General features: G+C 36.5%; 1 protein-coding gene across 1 annotated transcript in view; it reads left to right on the forward strand.

Moving 5' to 3' along the window:
* FCHO2 (FCH and mu domain containing endocytic adaptor 2) overlaps positions 1-18,251 on the forward strand; it is a 143,355-nt gene that overhangs the window by 80,262 nt on the left and 44,842 nt on the right. Inside the window, exons 9-12 of the mRNA XM_030927399.1 lie at positions 630-674; positions 3,101-3,173; positions 7,126-7,150; positions 17,398-17,455. Coding sequence (XP_030783259.1) covers positions 630-674; positions 3,101-3,173; positions 7,126-7,150; positions 17,398-17,455 — 201 coding nt within the window. The remainder of the gene's footprint in view (positions 1-629; positions 675-3,100; positions 3,174-7,125; positions 7,151-17,397; positions 17,456-18,251) is intronic.

Raw genomic sequence — 18,251 nt, forward strand, 5'->3', positions numbered from 1 at the left:
TGTGAGCTGTAGTTCACATTCCTTGACTTGCTATACACTTAGAGAGATCTGGATTATAATCCCAAGGTCACCACTTAATTAGTCTGTAATTAGTTCATTTATTCATTCAATAAATATTTACTTATTTACCCAACGTATTATTTACCTGGCATTTTTTAAGTATTGAAGATACAGTGACGAACAGGACAGATGAGGTCCCAAGCTTATGTTCTAGTAGTATTTACTATCTTGGTAGCCCTGTTCTTCCCATGAACACCACCGAGGATTCAGCAGCCACCTTTACCATGCTTCTTTTCTCTCATTAATAGTACTGCCAGCTCTTTGAAAGCAGAAACTGCATATTCTTGTGTCTCTAGTTCTGCGGCATCATGTATAATGGGTTTTCAGTAAATTATTGTTATCATAATGGGCTAGTCTCAGTTGTTTTTCACTGTTAGAATTGATTTTTAAAATTTATTACTGATACTTGAATTAACTATTAGGTAACAACTAGAACCACTTCAGAACAATTAAAAAGATGTGTTGTCAATTAAAAGTAGAATAAACAATTTAAAATGTAAAAAAAAAAAGTATTAAAATTTACCTGATAGTTTTTTTCTACTAGAAGTTTGTCAATTTTTTTTTTCCAGGCCTCATTGAATTTGAAGAATGTGACACTGCTAGTGCAGTTGAAGGTAAGTTGATTAGTTATAATACATTAATGCACATGGCAGCTAGCTAGCATCTTCTGTTCATTGAACAAATAAGGAGGGACTGCTATCTCTAGGTGTCAGCGTATCTATGTAATGGAATGCTGTAAAAATCTGAAATTAGTTTGAAGGCCTGCAGGTGCTACTTGTTGCTTAATAAATAACAGATTTTCCCAAAAGAATATTAGTGTGTTAGATTATATATTTTTAAAGATTAAGTATAACATGCATTTGTTTTTAAATATACATTGAAATAGTTTTCTTCATTGACATCCATGTTTAAGCCTTCTAATGTCATGAATATGAAATTCATCACTGTAATGTGTAGTGCTAATTGTACAGTGCGTAACATTTCATTAATGTTAATATTGCCATCATTTGGCTGGGCACAGTGGCTCCTGCTTGTAATCTCAGCACTTTGGGAGGCTGAGGCAGGAGGATTACTTGAGTCCAGGAGTTCAAGACCGGCTGGGAATCATGCTGAGACCCATCTCTATAAAAAAACTTAAAATTAGTAGGTGTGCTGGTGTGCACCTGTAGTCCCAGCTACTGGGAAGGCTGAGGTAGAAGGATTGCTGGAGCCTGGGAGGAGAAGCCTGTGGTGAGCCATGATTGTACCACTGCACCCCAGCCTGGGCAACAGAGTGAGACCCTGTCTCAAAAACAACAAAAACCCTTCTTGAATTTCCTCATCTGTAAGATGAGGGGCTAGCTTAAACCTAAGGTCTCTACTGCTCTCTTCTTTTTTTATTTTTTGGTAGACAGGGTCTTGTTTTGTTTCCCAGGCTGGAGTACAGTGGCGTGATCTCTGCCCACTGCAGCCTTGACTTCCTAGGTCCAAGCGATCCTACCACCTCAGCCCCAAAATTAGCTGGGACTACAGGTGTGTGCGACCATGCCCAACCAACTTCTGTATTTTTTTTTTAGAGAAAGGGTTTCACCATGTTGGCTAGACTGGTCTTGAACTCCAGAGCTCAAGTGATCCATCCACCTCAGCCTCCAAAGTGCTAGGATTACAGGCATGAGCCACCACACCCCGCCTCTATTGCTCAATTCTCAAAGAGTAAACACCTAAGTTTTAAGTGCTGAATTCTTTTTTTTGAGACAGGGTCTCGCTCTGTCACCTAGGCTGGAGTGCAGTGGCATGATCTTGGCTGACTGCAACCTCTGCCTTCTGGTTCGGATGATTCTTCTGCCTCAGCCTCCCAAGTAGCTGGGATTACAGCTGTGCACCACTGTGCCCGGCTAATTTTTTGTGTGTTTTTAGTGGAAACAGGGTTTCATCATGTTGGCCAGGCTAGTGTCAAACTCCTGACCTCAGGTGATCCACCCACCTCGGCCTCCCAAAGTGCCGGGATTGTAGGCGTGACCCACCACGCCAGGCCTTAAGTGCTGAATTCTATCAACAGTTAATAGTGTGACTGGCCTTTAAAAATAATTTGTCAAGAGGATGAAGAATTGCCTTATTAGGAAAATCAAAGATAATTTTTACTCCTCGGTTATGGTAGAATCCATTTATAGCATTGTTTGTATTAGGGACAACATATGGACACAAGAGTGCCATATTGTAAACTTTTCATATTATACTTCTTTTTTCGTTTTTGTTTTTTTCTGTTTCTGTTTTTTTTTTTTTTTTTTTTTTTTTTTTTTTTTAATTTTTGAGGTAGGGTCTCACTCTGTCACTCAGGGTGGAGTGCAATGGTGTGATCACAGCTCACTGCAGCCTCCATCTCCTGGACTCAAGCAGTCCTCTCACCCTAGCCTCCTGAGTAGCTAGGACCACAGGCACGCACCACCACACCCAGCTAATTTTTTGTATTTTTTTGTAGAGACAGGGTTTCACCATGTTGCCTAGGCTGGTCTCGAACTCCTGAGTTCAAGTGATCTGTCCGCCTTGGCCTTCCAAAGTGCTGGGAATATAGGCATGCATCACTGCACCTGGCCCCATATTATAGTTCTAATGGGTCTGCTGTGTCATCCTTTTATCTAAAACAATACATTTGTATTTTGTGACCCTCTAAAAAGCAAACATGATTTGACCTTTATAACATGATTTGACGTTTATAACAAAATTTAGTATAATGAATAATGCACTTTCTTTGAAGTTTTAAGATATCTCCATATGCTTATTATGTGTAAGATGACTTAAGGGAGGCTTAGGAAAAGAAAAGAAAATTTTATCTATCAAGTAAACATTCTAGGATCTTTTGATGAATAATAGATTGTGTTTTATTAACATAAGAAAAGTCTAACCAATAGCGTTGAGTGGTTAATAATTTTATTTCTGTCATCCACATTTAGCATCAGCAGTTATGAGCAAGTTATGTGTGAAGATGCAAGATGTATTCCTAAGTTTAATATGTTTATCAGGAACAGTTATGTTTCTGTAACAATATATATTTATTTTAAAGGTATAAAACCAAGGAAAAGAAAGACCTTTGCTTTGCCAGGAATCATCAAAAAGGAAAAAGATGCAGAATCTGTGTAAGTATTTTAAATATTGTCAAAATCCTTTTTATTTTTATAAGTGATTAAGAATAAGACTATTTTGCATTTGGAAAGAAAAAAGTATTGTGGAAATAACTCAAAAGTGTATGTGTAAGGTGTGAAAAACAAGCTTTTCTAAATATTAATAAATGCATCTGCCAGTTCCTCTGGTTTTAGATCAAAGTATTAACTTATTAATTATTTAAAAAATTTAAGATATTATAGACAAAAGCTTTAATGTCCAGAAATGGAAATTTTTGAAATATCCTCATTTTTATAAAATGATAAATGCATATTTTAAAAAATTAAAAGTGCAAAGAAAACAAAAAATTCATCAAAGTCTTAATGCCTAAGAGAAAATCTCTGGTCAACTATTTGATGAAAATCCTTCTAGACAACTCTAAGTGTATAGGCATATAGTGATACGTATACATTGATGGAAAATGTTAAATAGGGCAGAGAAAAGCCCTAATATTTTACCATTTATACTAGGTCATCACTTTTAGATGGAATATTTGGTCCACTTATAAGTCTGATTTACCTTCTTTTTTTTTTTTTTTTTGAGATGGAGTTTCACTTTTGTTGCCCAGGCTGGAGTGCAGTGGCGCAGTCTCGGCTCACTGCAACCTCTGCCTCCCAGGTTCAAGCGATTCTCCTCCTGCCTCAGCCTCCCAAGTATCTGAGATTACGGCGCCTACCACATCTGGCTAATTTTTTGTATTTTTAGTAGAGACAGGGTTTTCCGTATTGGCCAGGCTGGTCACGAACTCCTGACCTCAGGTGAAGCACCCACCTCAGCCTCCCAAAGTGCTGGGATTACAGGCCTGAGCCACCATGCCTGGCTTGATTTACCTTCTTTTAAAAATAAAAAATTAATGTACAAAGAATATGTAAGAAATTGAGTTAGATTAGCTAACCAAAGTTTGTGTTTGTTTGTTTGTTTGTTTTCTATTGTGGCTACACATTAGAACTACTTGGGAAATTAAAGTAAATATACCTAAGCTAGGTCCTACCTCAGACCAGTTAAATCAGATTCTCTCGGCATGAAACCTCAACATAATTTTTGCTCTTTTTTAAGCGGCCCCTTTAATTCCTAATGTATACCTGGGGTTAAGAATCATTGAGCTATGATTATTCAGATACAAACTAAAATTAAAGAAATCTTTCTTTCCATGATTACTCAGTCCATTTAGATAGAAGAGACACTGATCAAAAGTTGTGAGTGATTTGTTGACCCACCAACACTGACTGAAAATTAGTTTAAAGACTGCACTTCCCTAGCATAATCAACGGAATTCTCATGAGATTTAATATTTGATGGGCACTCATTATTTTTAACATAAGAGAACAATTTGTGCTTTAAGTATTCTTGCTTTCTACCTAGTTATATTTCTATTTGAGTTTCTTAGAATTTCTTTCATTTTAAATGGCTGTCTCTTCCCCTCTCCCAAGTAGTATTTGGTTAACCAATCAAGACCAGTTGCAAAGTGATTTATATCTATAGTTATCAAATCTTCTTCAGACGTCTTTCTTGAGCATTTATGAAGGGGATATTTTTTAAGTGGGTGAAACCTAATCTATTTTTATAATATTAGCAATACATATTGAAATCTGATCAATTGATTAGTAAGTTTTTAAAATATATCTAGTTCATCTGTTAGTGGCTATATTGTAAAGAATCATGGCCTTAAATTATTTTTATAATGTGTGGGTTTCATTATTGTTCATGTACGGAGCTTATAATATTTTTTAACCAGGTTTTTAAAACACTTTTCCTTATCAATAATTTCCCAATATGATATTAAGCCACTTAGGGTGGTTTTTTGGTTTTGTTTTTTAACCAATGGCAGCCAGTGCTTAAACCACTGCACCATCATCACCTTCTTTCAAACTTCTTGGCAGGAAAAATGTTAGAATTCACTTTGCCTGAAACGCCAGAGGCTCTTGAAATGCCTCTTCATAGCCAGAAGGCTTTTGAGATGCTAGTAATTATGGGAGACAGACCCTTTTCAGAGCTTCCTCTTCCTGGAGCTTCTTCTGCGGATCTCATATAGCCCACTGTGAAGGCAAACAGATAAGTACTTTACCCCAGTGACTGGAGTGTTTTGGCTTAAAGCCAGAGAATAAACTCTTTGGAACTTTTAACACTTCCTTTTATGTTCAAACTGCATCTTTTTTTAAAAAAAGAAGAAAGTAGAAATGTTCTAACATCTTTATTAATTTGATTCTCTAGGATTGGATTATTATTATTATGCCTTTTCTGGAACATTTCTTCAGAGGATGCATAAGTTTAAAGTATAACGTTTCTCATCTACCAGTAAGGAAGCTGTATTTCAAAATGTGCAATTTAAAATGACTTTTAAGTGGATAGAAAGTCACCTGGGGGGCCAGGCGCAGTGGCTCATGCCTGTAAACCCAACATTTTGGGAGGCCGAGGAGGGCGGATTACTTGAGGTCAGGAGTTCAAGACCAGCCTGGCCAACATTGTGAAACCCCATCTCTACTAAAAATACAAAAATTAGCCAGGTGTGGTGGTACACACCTGTAATCCCAGCTACTTGGGAGGCTGAGGCTGGAGAATTGCTTGAACCTGGGAGGCGGAGGTTGCAGTAAGCTGACATGGCACCACTAAACTCCATCTAGCCTGGGTGACAGTAAAACTCTGTGTCAGAGAAAAAATGGAAAAAAAAAAAAAAAAGAAGAAGAAGAAAGTAAGTCACCTGGGGTTTGCATTTACCCTGTCTCTTTGGTACTTCATTTTGGATTAAGAGCAATGTTGTCATCTTCCTCCTTTTTAATTTTTTCAGTCTGTTTTATCCTATATTCCTTTAAGAAAATTCTTCAATTTTGTAGATTCTTCTGGTGTTTGCTTAGTATTTGGATAAATGGCGTTTATCTGTTTGTATAAGATTTTGACACACATTGCGTATCCTTTGAAATGCTTGAGACCAGAAGTGTTTTGGATTTCAGATTTTTTTGGATTTTGAAGTATTTGCAGAATACATCCAGTTGAGCATTCCTAAACCAAAAATCCCAAAGCCAGAATGTTCCAATGAACATTTTGTTTGAGCATCTTGTTAGTGCTCAAAAAGTCTCAGATTTTGGAGCACTTTGGATTTCAGATTTTTGGATTAGGGATGCTCAGCTTGCATTGTATGCCTTAACTGTCATTACTTAAAGGTCCAAAAGCCTTTTAAATCTGCGCTCTTAAGTTTTGTTTGTGAATTTATGTTAGAGTGCATACATGGAAATACTTCTATCCAACCTCATTTTTTATGACCTCACTGTCCTTAGTTGTACGTATTTAGGTCTTCTTTATGTTTTAGTTTTACATTTTAAATAATACTTTTCACTAGTTTATTTGCAAATTCAATGCTTGTTTATCAGTTAAATGATAGAATTTCAGTTCTCAACTACATATTACATTACATAAGAAAGTCATCCAACTGGAAGTCTACTCAGTATATTTGGAAAAAACTAGTTTTGACTTTTGTGTATACTAAGTTATGGAAAGTACTTCAAATGAAACTGACGTGTTTAAAAATTGTATTTTTTCCAGTAGTTTTAGGTTTTCAGACTACTTGCCACTTAATATTGACTTTTTTTTTAAAGTCAATGATGTGTGAGTATATTCATGGAAAAGAATTACTTTTGAAAATAGGTTTTAGAATACTTATAAGCTCTTAAAGCATAATGTAAGCTGATAGAAAAAAGGAATACTTGTAAGGTATTTGTTTTTTATTTTGTCAGATGGTATGGGTATAAGAATGCCTTTTTTGAATTTTAAAATGATTTGGTTTGTTTTAATCTTCGTGGTTTCATTTCTCTAAATATTTTTTGTAGAGTTTAAATAAAAGCTATGTTTTAAGTACCAAAGTAAAGACTTTAAACAAGCATAATTAGCAGACAATTCTAATTATTGAATATTTCTGATATTTTGTTTTAATAGTGAATGCCCTGATGCAGATTCACTGGTAAGTAGATTTAACTTTGATATAAACAATTTAAATTAGTTATTTTCATTAGGACAAACCTAACGTATTTGAGTTGAGTTGTTACCAGTCTTTCCAAGAAAAATACCATCATATTGTAAATTCACTATTAAAATTATTTTACAGATGTATTTTTGGATTTACATTGCCAGATGCTTTCCTATTAAATAGAAAGTATTTCTAACCACCTTTGAAAAGTGGGACATTTCACTTTTAAAATTGGAGTGGTGCCATATCATACTGCTTTTTCTCGGGAAACATGCCAGAAATCAAATCTGTATACTTTATTTTAAAATGTCGTGTTCTTACTAATGTATTCTTAGATCTATTAAAATACAACATTGTGTATGCATTTGAGTTTCATTTGAGAGCTTGTCATTTTAGAAATAACAGCAACAAGAACCATGGTCAGTACTTTTCTGTGCTTTTTGTTTTATTTTAAAGAAGGGTTGCTTATATTTCTTGATTAAATGTATTTCTTTATGTGTAATTAAAGAAGACATCAAATGGAGCTCCCTGTGGTTACAGTGAAAGAGTAGATTTACCAAATGTTGTTAAGTAATGTATAGATGGGCATATTTTTCAAACTGTTCATTAGATACCGTTCATGTTGATAAGTATAGGATTTTCAATCTCTGTCCTTTGCTTATTGTTCCTGCCTGCATAACTATTGTTTCCTTTGATCCAAAAACATTGATCTTTTACAGCATCATAGTATACCAAAATAACTAAAAATATTTTGTGAAACACTGTATTTTATGTTACTTAACTAAGATAAATTAGTATTTTGTTTTATATTTTGGCTTTAAAATACAATTATTATTTAACGAATTTATATGAAAAATAAGAAATAGACATAATGAGTTATGGGGTTAAAATCATCAGTGTATTTTTGGAGTTATAACGTTTGCCTTACCACTTGGCTACTTTGTTTGATACCCTTGGTTAACTAATTAATGAAAAGCAGCAGATGTGTTTGGCAATAACTTTAGTACTCATTTTATTTCTGCATTATTTTTATGCATTTTATTTCTGAATTATTTGTAGCATTAAAATGATGATTGTAAAATTAAATGCAACTTTAATACTTCATGTTTTAGTTTATATATATTCCCTTTAAATAAAACATTTTTAATTCAGTAACTAATTAATACTATTTTATAATGATAATATTATCCAGTTTTGAACTTTACTTAGTACTTATCCAGAATACAAAAGAGAATACAAAATTCTAATACTGGATAAGAAGCAATTGATAAATTTGACTGTGTAGAAATGAAAAATATATAAAACTAGAAAAAATATAAAAGGATCTGAATCATCAGAGACAAACTGGCAGAGCATCTTTGCAAGACATGTGACAGGCTAATTGCTTTCATTTATGGAGTTTATATGCAAATCAATACAAAAAGTAAGTGGGTGCCTAGTAGGAAAAGGGGATAGGATAAAAATGCTCAGTTTTCATAAAAAGAAATAAAAGTGGTGATAACCGTAATAAATATTGCTCAAAATAGTGGTGTTCTTCTGGTGCAAATTAGAATGAATTTACTATAGTGTCTAATCATATTGGGAAATTTCTTTTTAATTTAATTTTTTGTTTTTTAATTTAGAAACAACGTCTCACTCTGTTGCTTAGGCTTGAGTGCAGTTGTGTGATCACAGTTCACTGTAACCTTGAACTCCTGGGCTTAAGCGATATTCTTGCCTCAGCCTCCCATGTGGCTGGGACTGTAGGCACATGTCACCATGCCCAGCTAATTTCTTAAACTTTTTTTTTGGTAGAGTTGGGGATGTGTTGCCCAGACTGGTCTTGAACTCCTGGCTTCAAGCCATTTTCCTGCTTCAGTCTCCCAAAGTGCTGGGATTACAGGTGTGAACCACTGTTCCTGGCCAGCAAAGGTTTTGATACGCTCATACTATTGGTAGGAATGTAAATTGACACTGTCCATCTTGTGGATAGTTTGGCAGTATTGCCCCAAATAAGAAGTGTGAGTTCATTTTTGACCATGCTATCTCCCTGCTAGGAATTTACTGTTACAGTTATAGTAACAAAACTTTACACACGCACACACACACACGCACATTGTATTGGTGTATGTGTGTATACATATACACACATATATGAAATATATATGTATGTACACACACACACACTTAAGATTCATGCATACATAGAAAGTGAGGGAGAGATAGATATTTATTTCAACATTGTTTGTATTAGCAAAAAACTGGAAACACCAAAGAATCCATCAAAATGGGAACTGGTTAAATAAATTGGTGGGGTAATAGATATTATAAAGAGTTAAGTTGATCTGTATCTGCTGATATGGAAAGAACTTACTAAATAAAAACAAGTATGATCTTTTAAGTGATTGCTGTTTTAAAAATAGAATATAAATATGTGGATATATGTGTTATCTTTATTTTAGAAGAATGAGTTACAAGACACTTTAATTGTGGATACCATTGGGGCCAAGAATTGCAATGGTCAGTAGAGAAAGGAGACTCTTTTTACTTATTTTATTTTGAGATGGGGTCTTGCTCTGTGGCTGATGTTACTTGGATTTGGGTCCCTGCCCAAATCTGTTGTCAAATTGTAATCCCCAGTGTTGGAGGAGGGGATTGGTGGGAGGCAATTGGGTCAGGGGATGGATCTCCACCTCGCTGTTCTCGTGACAGTGAGTGAGTTCTCACCAGATCCGGTTGTTTGAAAGTGTGTATTACCTCCCTCTTCACTCTCTTCCTCCTACTCTGGCCATGTAAGACGTGCCTGCTTCCTCTTTGCCTTCCGCCATGATTTTAAGTTTCCTGAGGCCTCCCTAGCCATGCTTCCTGTACAGCTTGTGGAACTGTGAACCAATTAAACCTCTTTTCTTTATAAATTACCCAGTCTCAGATAGTTCTTGATAGCAATGTGAGAACAGACAAATACAGTCACCCAGGCTGGAGTTCAGTGGCACGATCGTAGCTCACTACAGCCTTGACCTCCCAGGCTCAAGTGTTCCTCCCATTCCAGCCTCCTGAGTAGCTGGGAACACAGGCATATACCGCCATGCCTGGCTATGTTTTTTCGTTTTTGGTAGAGGCGGTGTCTCACTGTGTTGTCCAGGCTTGTTATTTTCTTTTATTTGTAGCTTATAAATAATAACTTATGGCCTATTCATGGCTTCCTCTTGCTAATTATTTTTTAAAACATCAATAAGCTATCCTAGTAGGGAAATTATTGTTCATTTCTTATTCCTTTCTTTAAAGGTCCGTGTAATTAAAAAAATTATTTTTAGCAATTGCATGTTTTGAAAGTTAGCCAAGGAAGTATAATTGCTCTTTTTTACTTTTTTTTTGGTTTTGGCCTATGTCCCCATTCCAAACAGAAATTAAGAAACATTTCATTTACTCTTGTTTCTTGAGCTCCATTCTGGTATATATTTTTTACATTGCCACCACCACTTTAGCCAGAGTAAACAACTGTCTTTAAGATTGATGGGTGAAGTTGCCTGTTCTATTCTTGTTCATACTGCTTTTGACCTAGGGCTTCACTCCAGCTGTATAGGCCCTAATATAGAAATCATGGATTGAATGGGTAAAGATGAACACAGGTAATGTGTAAGCTTTTATTAATATCAGGTTTCTATGAATAGTTCTAGCAGTAAAAAGATAGTACACTGAGAATCACTGCTTTTAAGAAAAACTTTTTATTTTGAAATAAAGATGCATGGAAGGTTGCAAAGATGGTGTACATAACAGTACTGTGTACTTGTTACCCCTTCCTCCTGACACTAACATTTTACAAAACTGTCATGTAGTATCACAACTGGAATATTGACACTAATTCAGTCAAAACAGGACATTTTCAGTACCACAACAATCTCTCATGTTGGTTGCCCTTTTACAGCCACTTTTCCTTACACCTTCCTTAACCTCTGGCAGCCACTAACCTTTTCTTCATTCCTATAATTTTGTCAATTCAAGATTGTTCTATAAGTGAAATCATACAATATGTATGCTTTTGAGGTTGGCTTTTTTCCACTCAGCACAGTTCTTTGGGGATTTATCCAGGTTGTGGTACATATGAATAGTTTATCTTTTGTTGCTGAGTAGTAGTCCTTGTTTTGGATGTACTAAAGTTTGTTTAACCACTCATCCATTGTAGGATATTTTAGTTGTTTTTCAATTCTTGGCTATTAAAGTTACTGTGAACAATTGTTTACAGGTTTTTGTGTGGACATAATGTTCCTCTCTGACCCTGATAATTTTCTTTATGAAATCTACCTTATCTAATATTAAGACATCCTCTTTTACCCTTTGTTGTTATTCATGTTTGCCTGGTATAATTGTTTCCATCCTTTTTCTTTTTTTTTTTTTTTTTTTGAGACGGAGTCTCGCTCTGTCGCCCAGGCTGGAGTGCAGTGGCGCGATCTCGGCTCACTGTAAGCTCCGCCTCCCGGGTTTACGCCATTCTCCTGCCTCAGCCTCCCAAGTAGCTGGGACTACAGGCGCCCGCCACCTCGCCCGGCTAGTTTTTTGTATTTTTTTTTTTTGTAGAGACGGGGTTTCACCGTGTTCGCCAGGATGGTCTCGATCTCCTGACCTCGTGATCCGCCCGTCTCGGCCTCCCAAAGTGCTGGGATTATAGGCTTGAGCCACCGCGCCCGGCCTCCATCCTTTTTCTTTCAGCCTAACTGTATTGTTATATTTGAAGTTTCTTGTAGACAGCAGATAGTTGGATTATGTTTTTAAAAATCCATTCTGCCAATCTCTGCCTTTTAATTGCTATGTTTGGACCATTTATATGTAATGATATTGTCAGATTTTAAGATTGCCATTTTATTTTTGTTTTCTGTTTGTTCCTCTGTTTTTTGTTTTACTTTGCTTTTTTCTTGCCTTTGTGTAGGTTATTTGAACCTTTTTTTAGAATTACATTTTGACTTTATAGAGTTTTTCATTGATTCACTTTGTAGAGCTATTTTAGTGGGGGCTCTAGGTCATTTTCCATTACCTCCAGATAGTTGTTTATGGTGTTTTTTGTTTTGTTTTGTTTTTAATAGCGCTAGGTTCTTGATCTGTGGCTCAGGCTGGAGTGCAGTAGCACAATCCTAGCTTACCACAGCCTCGAACTCCTTGGCTCAAGTGATCCTTCCTGCTTCAGCCTTCCAAGTAGCTAGGAATACAGGCATGTGCCACCACACCCAGCTAATTTTTAAATTTTTGAGTAGAGACAAGGTCTTGCTATATTGAGCAGGTTGGTCTTGAACTCTTGGCCTCAAGTGATCCTCCTGTTTTGACCCCCCAAAATGCTGGGGTTATAGGCCTGAGCCACCATGCCTGGCCTGTTGATGTGTTTTGATCAGAATTTATCGTTGTAATCTGCAGGAGGTTGGTCCAAAAGCTGCTTACTCAGCCATATAGAAAACAGCTTGGTGTTATTAAATTATTACATTGTGCTATATAGTGTATTCTAAACAAATAGTGTATTCTAAACAAATTTAAAGTAGTCCATTGTTAAATTTGAGATAGAACCTCCAGGAGACTAAATACCTGGTGTGTTTCTAGGGTACTTGGAATGGGGACAAAGTATTTTGAAAAAACCTTTCATTCTGATTTCTAAAAGATTCACGATTAGCAAAGTTTCCTTATTTTTAAAGTATTTTAAAGTGATGTTTGCATATTAGCAAGCAGTAGAAAGAGAAAATGTTCTACCTTCAGTGTTAAAAACATGGCCTTTGTCATCTTTTTATCTGTAGAATCTGCTCTTCACCCTACATTAGATTTTTTATTTCTGGTTTTTAATTTCATCTGTTAACTCACTGCTAGCTACGGTAGACTGATTAGTCTGGAAGTGATAGTCACATAAATGCCGCACTTAGTTCTCCCTAACCTTGGGTTGTGCCTGCCTTCACGGTTCTTCTTATCTTTCTTGCTGAGCTTTAGAAAGTGATTAGAAGAATAGAATACCTTACCAGTAAAAGGATTTTTGCTGCAATTCCTTGGCAGCCTTTTCTTTCCATTAATTTTTTTTTTTAATTTGGAAATAATTTCTAACTTACAAAATGGCAAGAATGAAATCATATGAAGAACACTTGTATGCCCTTTATTTTTGTCATATTTGCATTCTCTCTATATTTGTGCATGTGTTTATATGTGTATAATGTTTTTTCTGATCCATTTGAGCACAAATTAAATATATTCTGGCCCTTTGTCTCTAAATACTTAAGTATATATTGCCCCCAAATTTCAAATATTCCTTTATCTAACCACAAAAGCATATTCAGAGAAGTGTTCCTCTTTCCTGTGCCCTTCCTTGTAGGTAACCAACTTTATTGTGTTCTAATTATCCTTTCTGTAGTTTTTTTTTTTTTTTAATTAAAGATAAGCAGATACATGTTTGTGTTCTCATTTGCTCTTCTTACTTAAAAGTTATAATACTATATATGTTCTTTACTACTTGGCTTTTTAAAAATTAGCAGTATTGCCAGGCGCGGTGGCTCACGCCTGTAATCCTGGCACGTTGGGAGGCCGAGGTGGGTGGATCACCTGAGGTTAGGAGTTCGAGACCAGCCTGGCCAACATGGTGAAACCCCATCTCTACTAAAAATACAAAAAAAAATTAGCCAGGCATGGTGGCAGGCGCCTGTAATCCCAGCTACTCAGAGGGGCCGAGGCAGGAGAATCGCTTGAACCCGGGAGGCGGAGGTTGCGGTGAGCCGAGATCATGCCATCACACTCCAGCCTGGGGACAAGAGCGAGACCTCGTCTCAAAAAAAAAAAAAAAAAAAAAAAAATTAGCAGTATTTCCTGGTAATTACTCCATATTAGTTCATATGAACTTTTCTCCTTTTTTTTTTTTTTTTCTTTTTAACAGCTGCCTAGTATAGTTGTTCCTCAGTGTCCTTGCAGGATTGGTTCTAAAACTCCCTGAGGATGCCAGAATCACTGAATGCTCAAGTCCCTTATATAAACTGTCATAGTGTTTACATATAACCTACACAGCATCCTTTAAGTCATACTTTAAATCATCTCTAGATTACTTATAATACCTAATACAATGTAAATGGATGTTGTAAATAGTTGTTTTACTGTGTTTTTTAAAGATTCATGTTTTGTGTATTTTTATTTTTGTTTATTTATTTATTTATTTATTTATTTTGAGACAGAGTCTTGCTCTGTTGCCTAGGCTGCAGTGCAGTGGCACCATCGGGGCTCACTGCAACCTCTACTTCCCAGGCTTAAGCGATCCTCCCACCTCAGCTCCCTAATAGCTGGGCTACAGGTGCTTGCCTCCCTGCTCAGCTGATGTTTTAATTTTTTGTAGAGATGAGGTCTGACTATATTGCCCATTCTATTGCTGGTCTCGAACTCATGGGCTCAAGCAGTCTTCCTGCCTCAGCCTCCTGAAGAACTGGGGTTACAGACATGAGCTGCCACAACCAGCTTATTTTTTATTTTTTAAAAAATATTTTTGCCGGGCACAGTGGGTCATGCCTATAATCCCAACACTTTGGGAGGCTGAGGTGGGCGGATCACCTAAGGCCAGGAGTTCAAGACCAGCCTGGCCAATATAGCGACACCCTGTGTCTATTAAAAATACAAAAATTATCTGGGTGTGGTGGTGCGCGCCTGTAATCCCAGCTATTAGGGAGGCTGAGGCAGGAGAATCACTTGAACCCAGGAGATGGAGGTTGCAATGAGTTGAGATTGGGCCACTGCACTCCAGCCTGGGTGACAGAGCAAGTCTCCATCTCAAAAAACTAACTAAATAAATAAAAATATTTTCAATCTGCGGTTGGTTGAATACGTGCAAATACTGAAACTGAACCTGCTGATATGGAGGGATGTCTCTACCCATTTTGTGTATGTACCATAGTTTATTCAGCTATGCTTGGACATTTAGGTAATTTCTAATAATTACCGGTTATAAATAATCTTTAATGAATAACCTTGTGCATATGTATTTTTAAATAGTTGGAGCTGTATCTTCACGGTGAATTTCTAGAAATGGGATTCCTGGGTAAAAGAGTGAATGTATATGTAGTTTTGTTACACATTGCCAAATTTTTCTCTATAGGGGTTGTGCCAATTTGTATTAATACCCACAAAGTACGAATATGCATTTCCCCTGCAACTTCACCAACAGAGTATATTTTCAAGCTTTTGAATTTGGTATCTTAATGTAGTTTTAATTTTCTTGGTAGTCTTTTATTTCTCATTTTGTGTGTTTTTTGCTTATGGTTTATATTTTCATTCATTTACACTGTCAGTCCTTTCGCTTCACCACAGCACACCCCAAGATACAAATAGTCTTAGCTTTTTCTTTCTTTACTTTGAGGATTTGAATGAAAAATTGGTTTTCCACAAAGCTGCTGGCATTCCTACCCAAATACCCGTTTTCTTACTTTTAATTTTTCCTAGTCCTTGAGGAACGGGGAAGGGCCTCTTTGTCTTACCCTGTTTTTTCTTGACTCTTAGAGTACCTTGTTCTCATTTTATCTCACATATCTATGATATCTGTAGTATTTATTGGCTCCTCTTCTGCTTTTAGGCATGCCCAGTTTTCTTTAACTTGAAAAAAAACTTTTTCTGAGCCCCTGAACTGAATGTTTATCTTTCTGTGTCTTTGTATATGTTATTTCTCCTTGTTTGCAGTGTTCTTCCAACTTATGGGAATTTTATAATGTGACCAGAAAACCGTTCTTGAAGCTGTTAAAATGTATTAAAACTAATTTCTGAGTTATAATATTTAGGCTACTTCTGCTGTTTTTAATATTCCCAGCTAGATTATTTTTATTTTTTTATTTTGAAGAATTCTAAACAAATATGTGTGAGAGTGTGTGTGTGTGTGTTCGTGTATATATATATATATATTTATTTATAAAAAATACCATCATAGGTTCTCATGTTGGGGCTCTCATCAGTCAGCCCCAACAACAGCTTGCCCTAGCCAATCCTGCCCATCCATTTCTTCTGCCCAAATTCTAGAATAATATAATTTCATCTGAGTTTACATTGTATTTATCTATAAAACATAATCACAATATCATCACATCTAGAAATAATTTACAACTCCTTAGTACTTTCAAATAACCATTCAGTATTTATATTTATCATCTTTGATGTCTGTTTTATTATGCTTTGTTTGGATTTGTTGATATGTCTTAAGTCTCTCTTGATCTATAGGTTCCCCTTCCCTCCCTCCCTCTCTGTTTAGCTTTCTGGTTTTTTTGTTTTTGTTTTTGTTTTTTTTGAGACGGAGTCTCGCTCTGTCACCAGGCTGGAGTGTAGTGGCATGATCTTGACTCACTGCAACCTCCACCTCCTGGGTTCAAGCCATTCTCCAGCCTCAGCCTCCGGAGTAACTGGGATTACAAGCACGCGCCACCATGCCCAGCTAACTTTTGTATTTTTAGTAGAGACGGAGTTTCAGCATGTTGGCCAGGATGGTCTTGATCTCTTGACCTCATGATCCGCCTGCTTTGGCCTCCCAAAGTGCTGGGATTACCGGCGTGAGCCACTGCACCCAGTCCGCTTTCTGTGTTTTTATTGGCAAGACTAGGTGGTTTGTTTTATAGTTTCCTGTAGTCTGGATTTTGCTGATTATGTTGCCATACTGTATTATGTTTTACTTCTTTATATTATTTAAATTGGCATTTGGATCTAGAGGCTTGATCAGATCCAGGTTCAAGGTTTTTTAGGTCTTGTTTTATTTTGTCAGGCCTGCCTCTCTCATGAGACACATGGTGTCTCTGGCATGTTGGCAGACATTGATGGTTTGTCTTAGATAGTTTCGCTAGTTCACCCAAACTTTAAACTGTGTAAAGAGGTGCTAGATCTTATATTTCCGTAGAGCTTATAGCAAAAAGAATATTTAACTTGATAATAGCTTTCAAATCACATGTAGTTTTTAAACTAACGTATTCTTCCTCATTTATAGCAGAAACTGTAGATTTTGAGCAATCTGAATTGGTCTCCACCTCGGTGATTTCTTGCCCTGAAATTATGAGTTGTGTCTCTCCTGTTTCATTTTGCAGGTTTTCCCTCTTTCAGATATCCAAAGCATGGAGTGTGATTTGAAGCTAATTAACTAAAAGGATGTAATTTTTCTTCAGTGTTATCTCATTAACCTGTTGATATCTGAGAAGTGGTTTGGTTCCTTAGTAATACTTGAGATTACTTTGATAATCTCTAATAATTTTGTACGTTGGAGTTGTCATAATTTTTTTTTCTTTTTCCCTTAGAACATTCCTGATGTAGATGAAGAAGGCTACAGTATTAAACCAGAAACAAATCAGAATGATATCCTTTCATCATCTGGGTATTCTTATGGATTATGTTGGCATATAAGGAGGCAGTTATAAGAAAATCATATATTACTTAAAGCCTCTTCCAATTTTTTATTAATTATAAAATGTGATTCCTTATTTGTCATTTGACGTATTGGTTTTTTTGTTTGTTTGTTTTTTTGAGACAGAGTGTTGCTCTGTTGCCCGGGCAGGAGTGCAGTGGCACAATCTTGGCTCACTGTAGCCTCTGCCTCCCAGGTTTCAGCGATTCTTCTGCCTCAGCCCCCCAAGTAGCTGGGATTACAAGTGTGCGTACCATGTCTGGCCAGTTTTTGTATTTTTAGTAGAGACAGTTTTACTATATTGGCCAGGCTGGTCTCGAACTCCTGACCTCAAGTGAACCACCTGCCTGGGCCTCCCAAGGTGCTGGGATTACAGGTGTGAGCCACCATGCCTGGCCTTGACATATTAATAAAAGTTAGTAATCTTATTTCTGTTAAAGTCTGTTTTACTCTTGTGTGTGTGTGTGTGTGTGTGTGTGTGTGTGTGTGTGTGTGTTTTTTTTTTTTTTTTTTTTTTTTTTTGAGACGAAGTCTCACTCTGTCTCCCAGGCAGGAGTGCAGTGGTGAGATCTTGGCTCACTTAAACCTCTTACTCCTGGGTGAAAGTGATTCTCATGCCTCAGCCTCCTGAGTATCTGGGACTACAGGTGCGTGCCACCATGCCCAGCTAATTTTTTGTATTTTTAGTAGAGACAAGGTTTCTACTTGTTAGCCAAGATGGCCTCGAACTCCTGACCTTGTGATCCG

The sequence above is a fragment of the Rhinopithecus roxellana genome, chromosome 3 (genome assembly GCF_007565055.1).
Source record: "Rhinopithecus roxellana isolate Shanxi Qingling chromosome 3, ASM756505v1, whole genome shotgun sequence".
NCBI lineage: Eukaryota > Metazoa > Chordata > Mammalia > Primates > Cercopithecidae > Rhinopithecus > Rhinopithecus roxellana.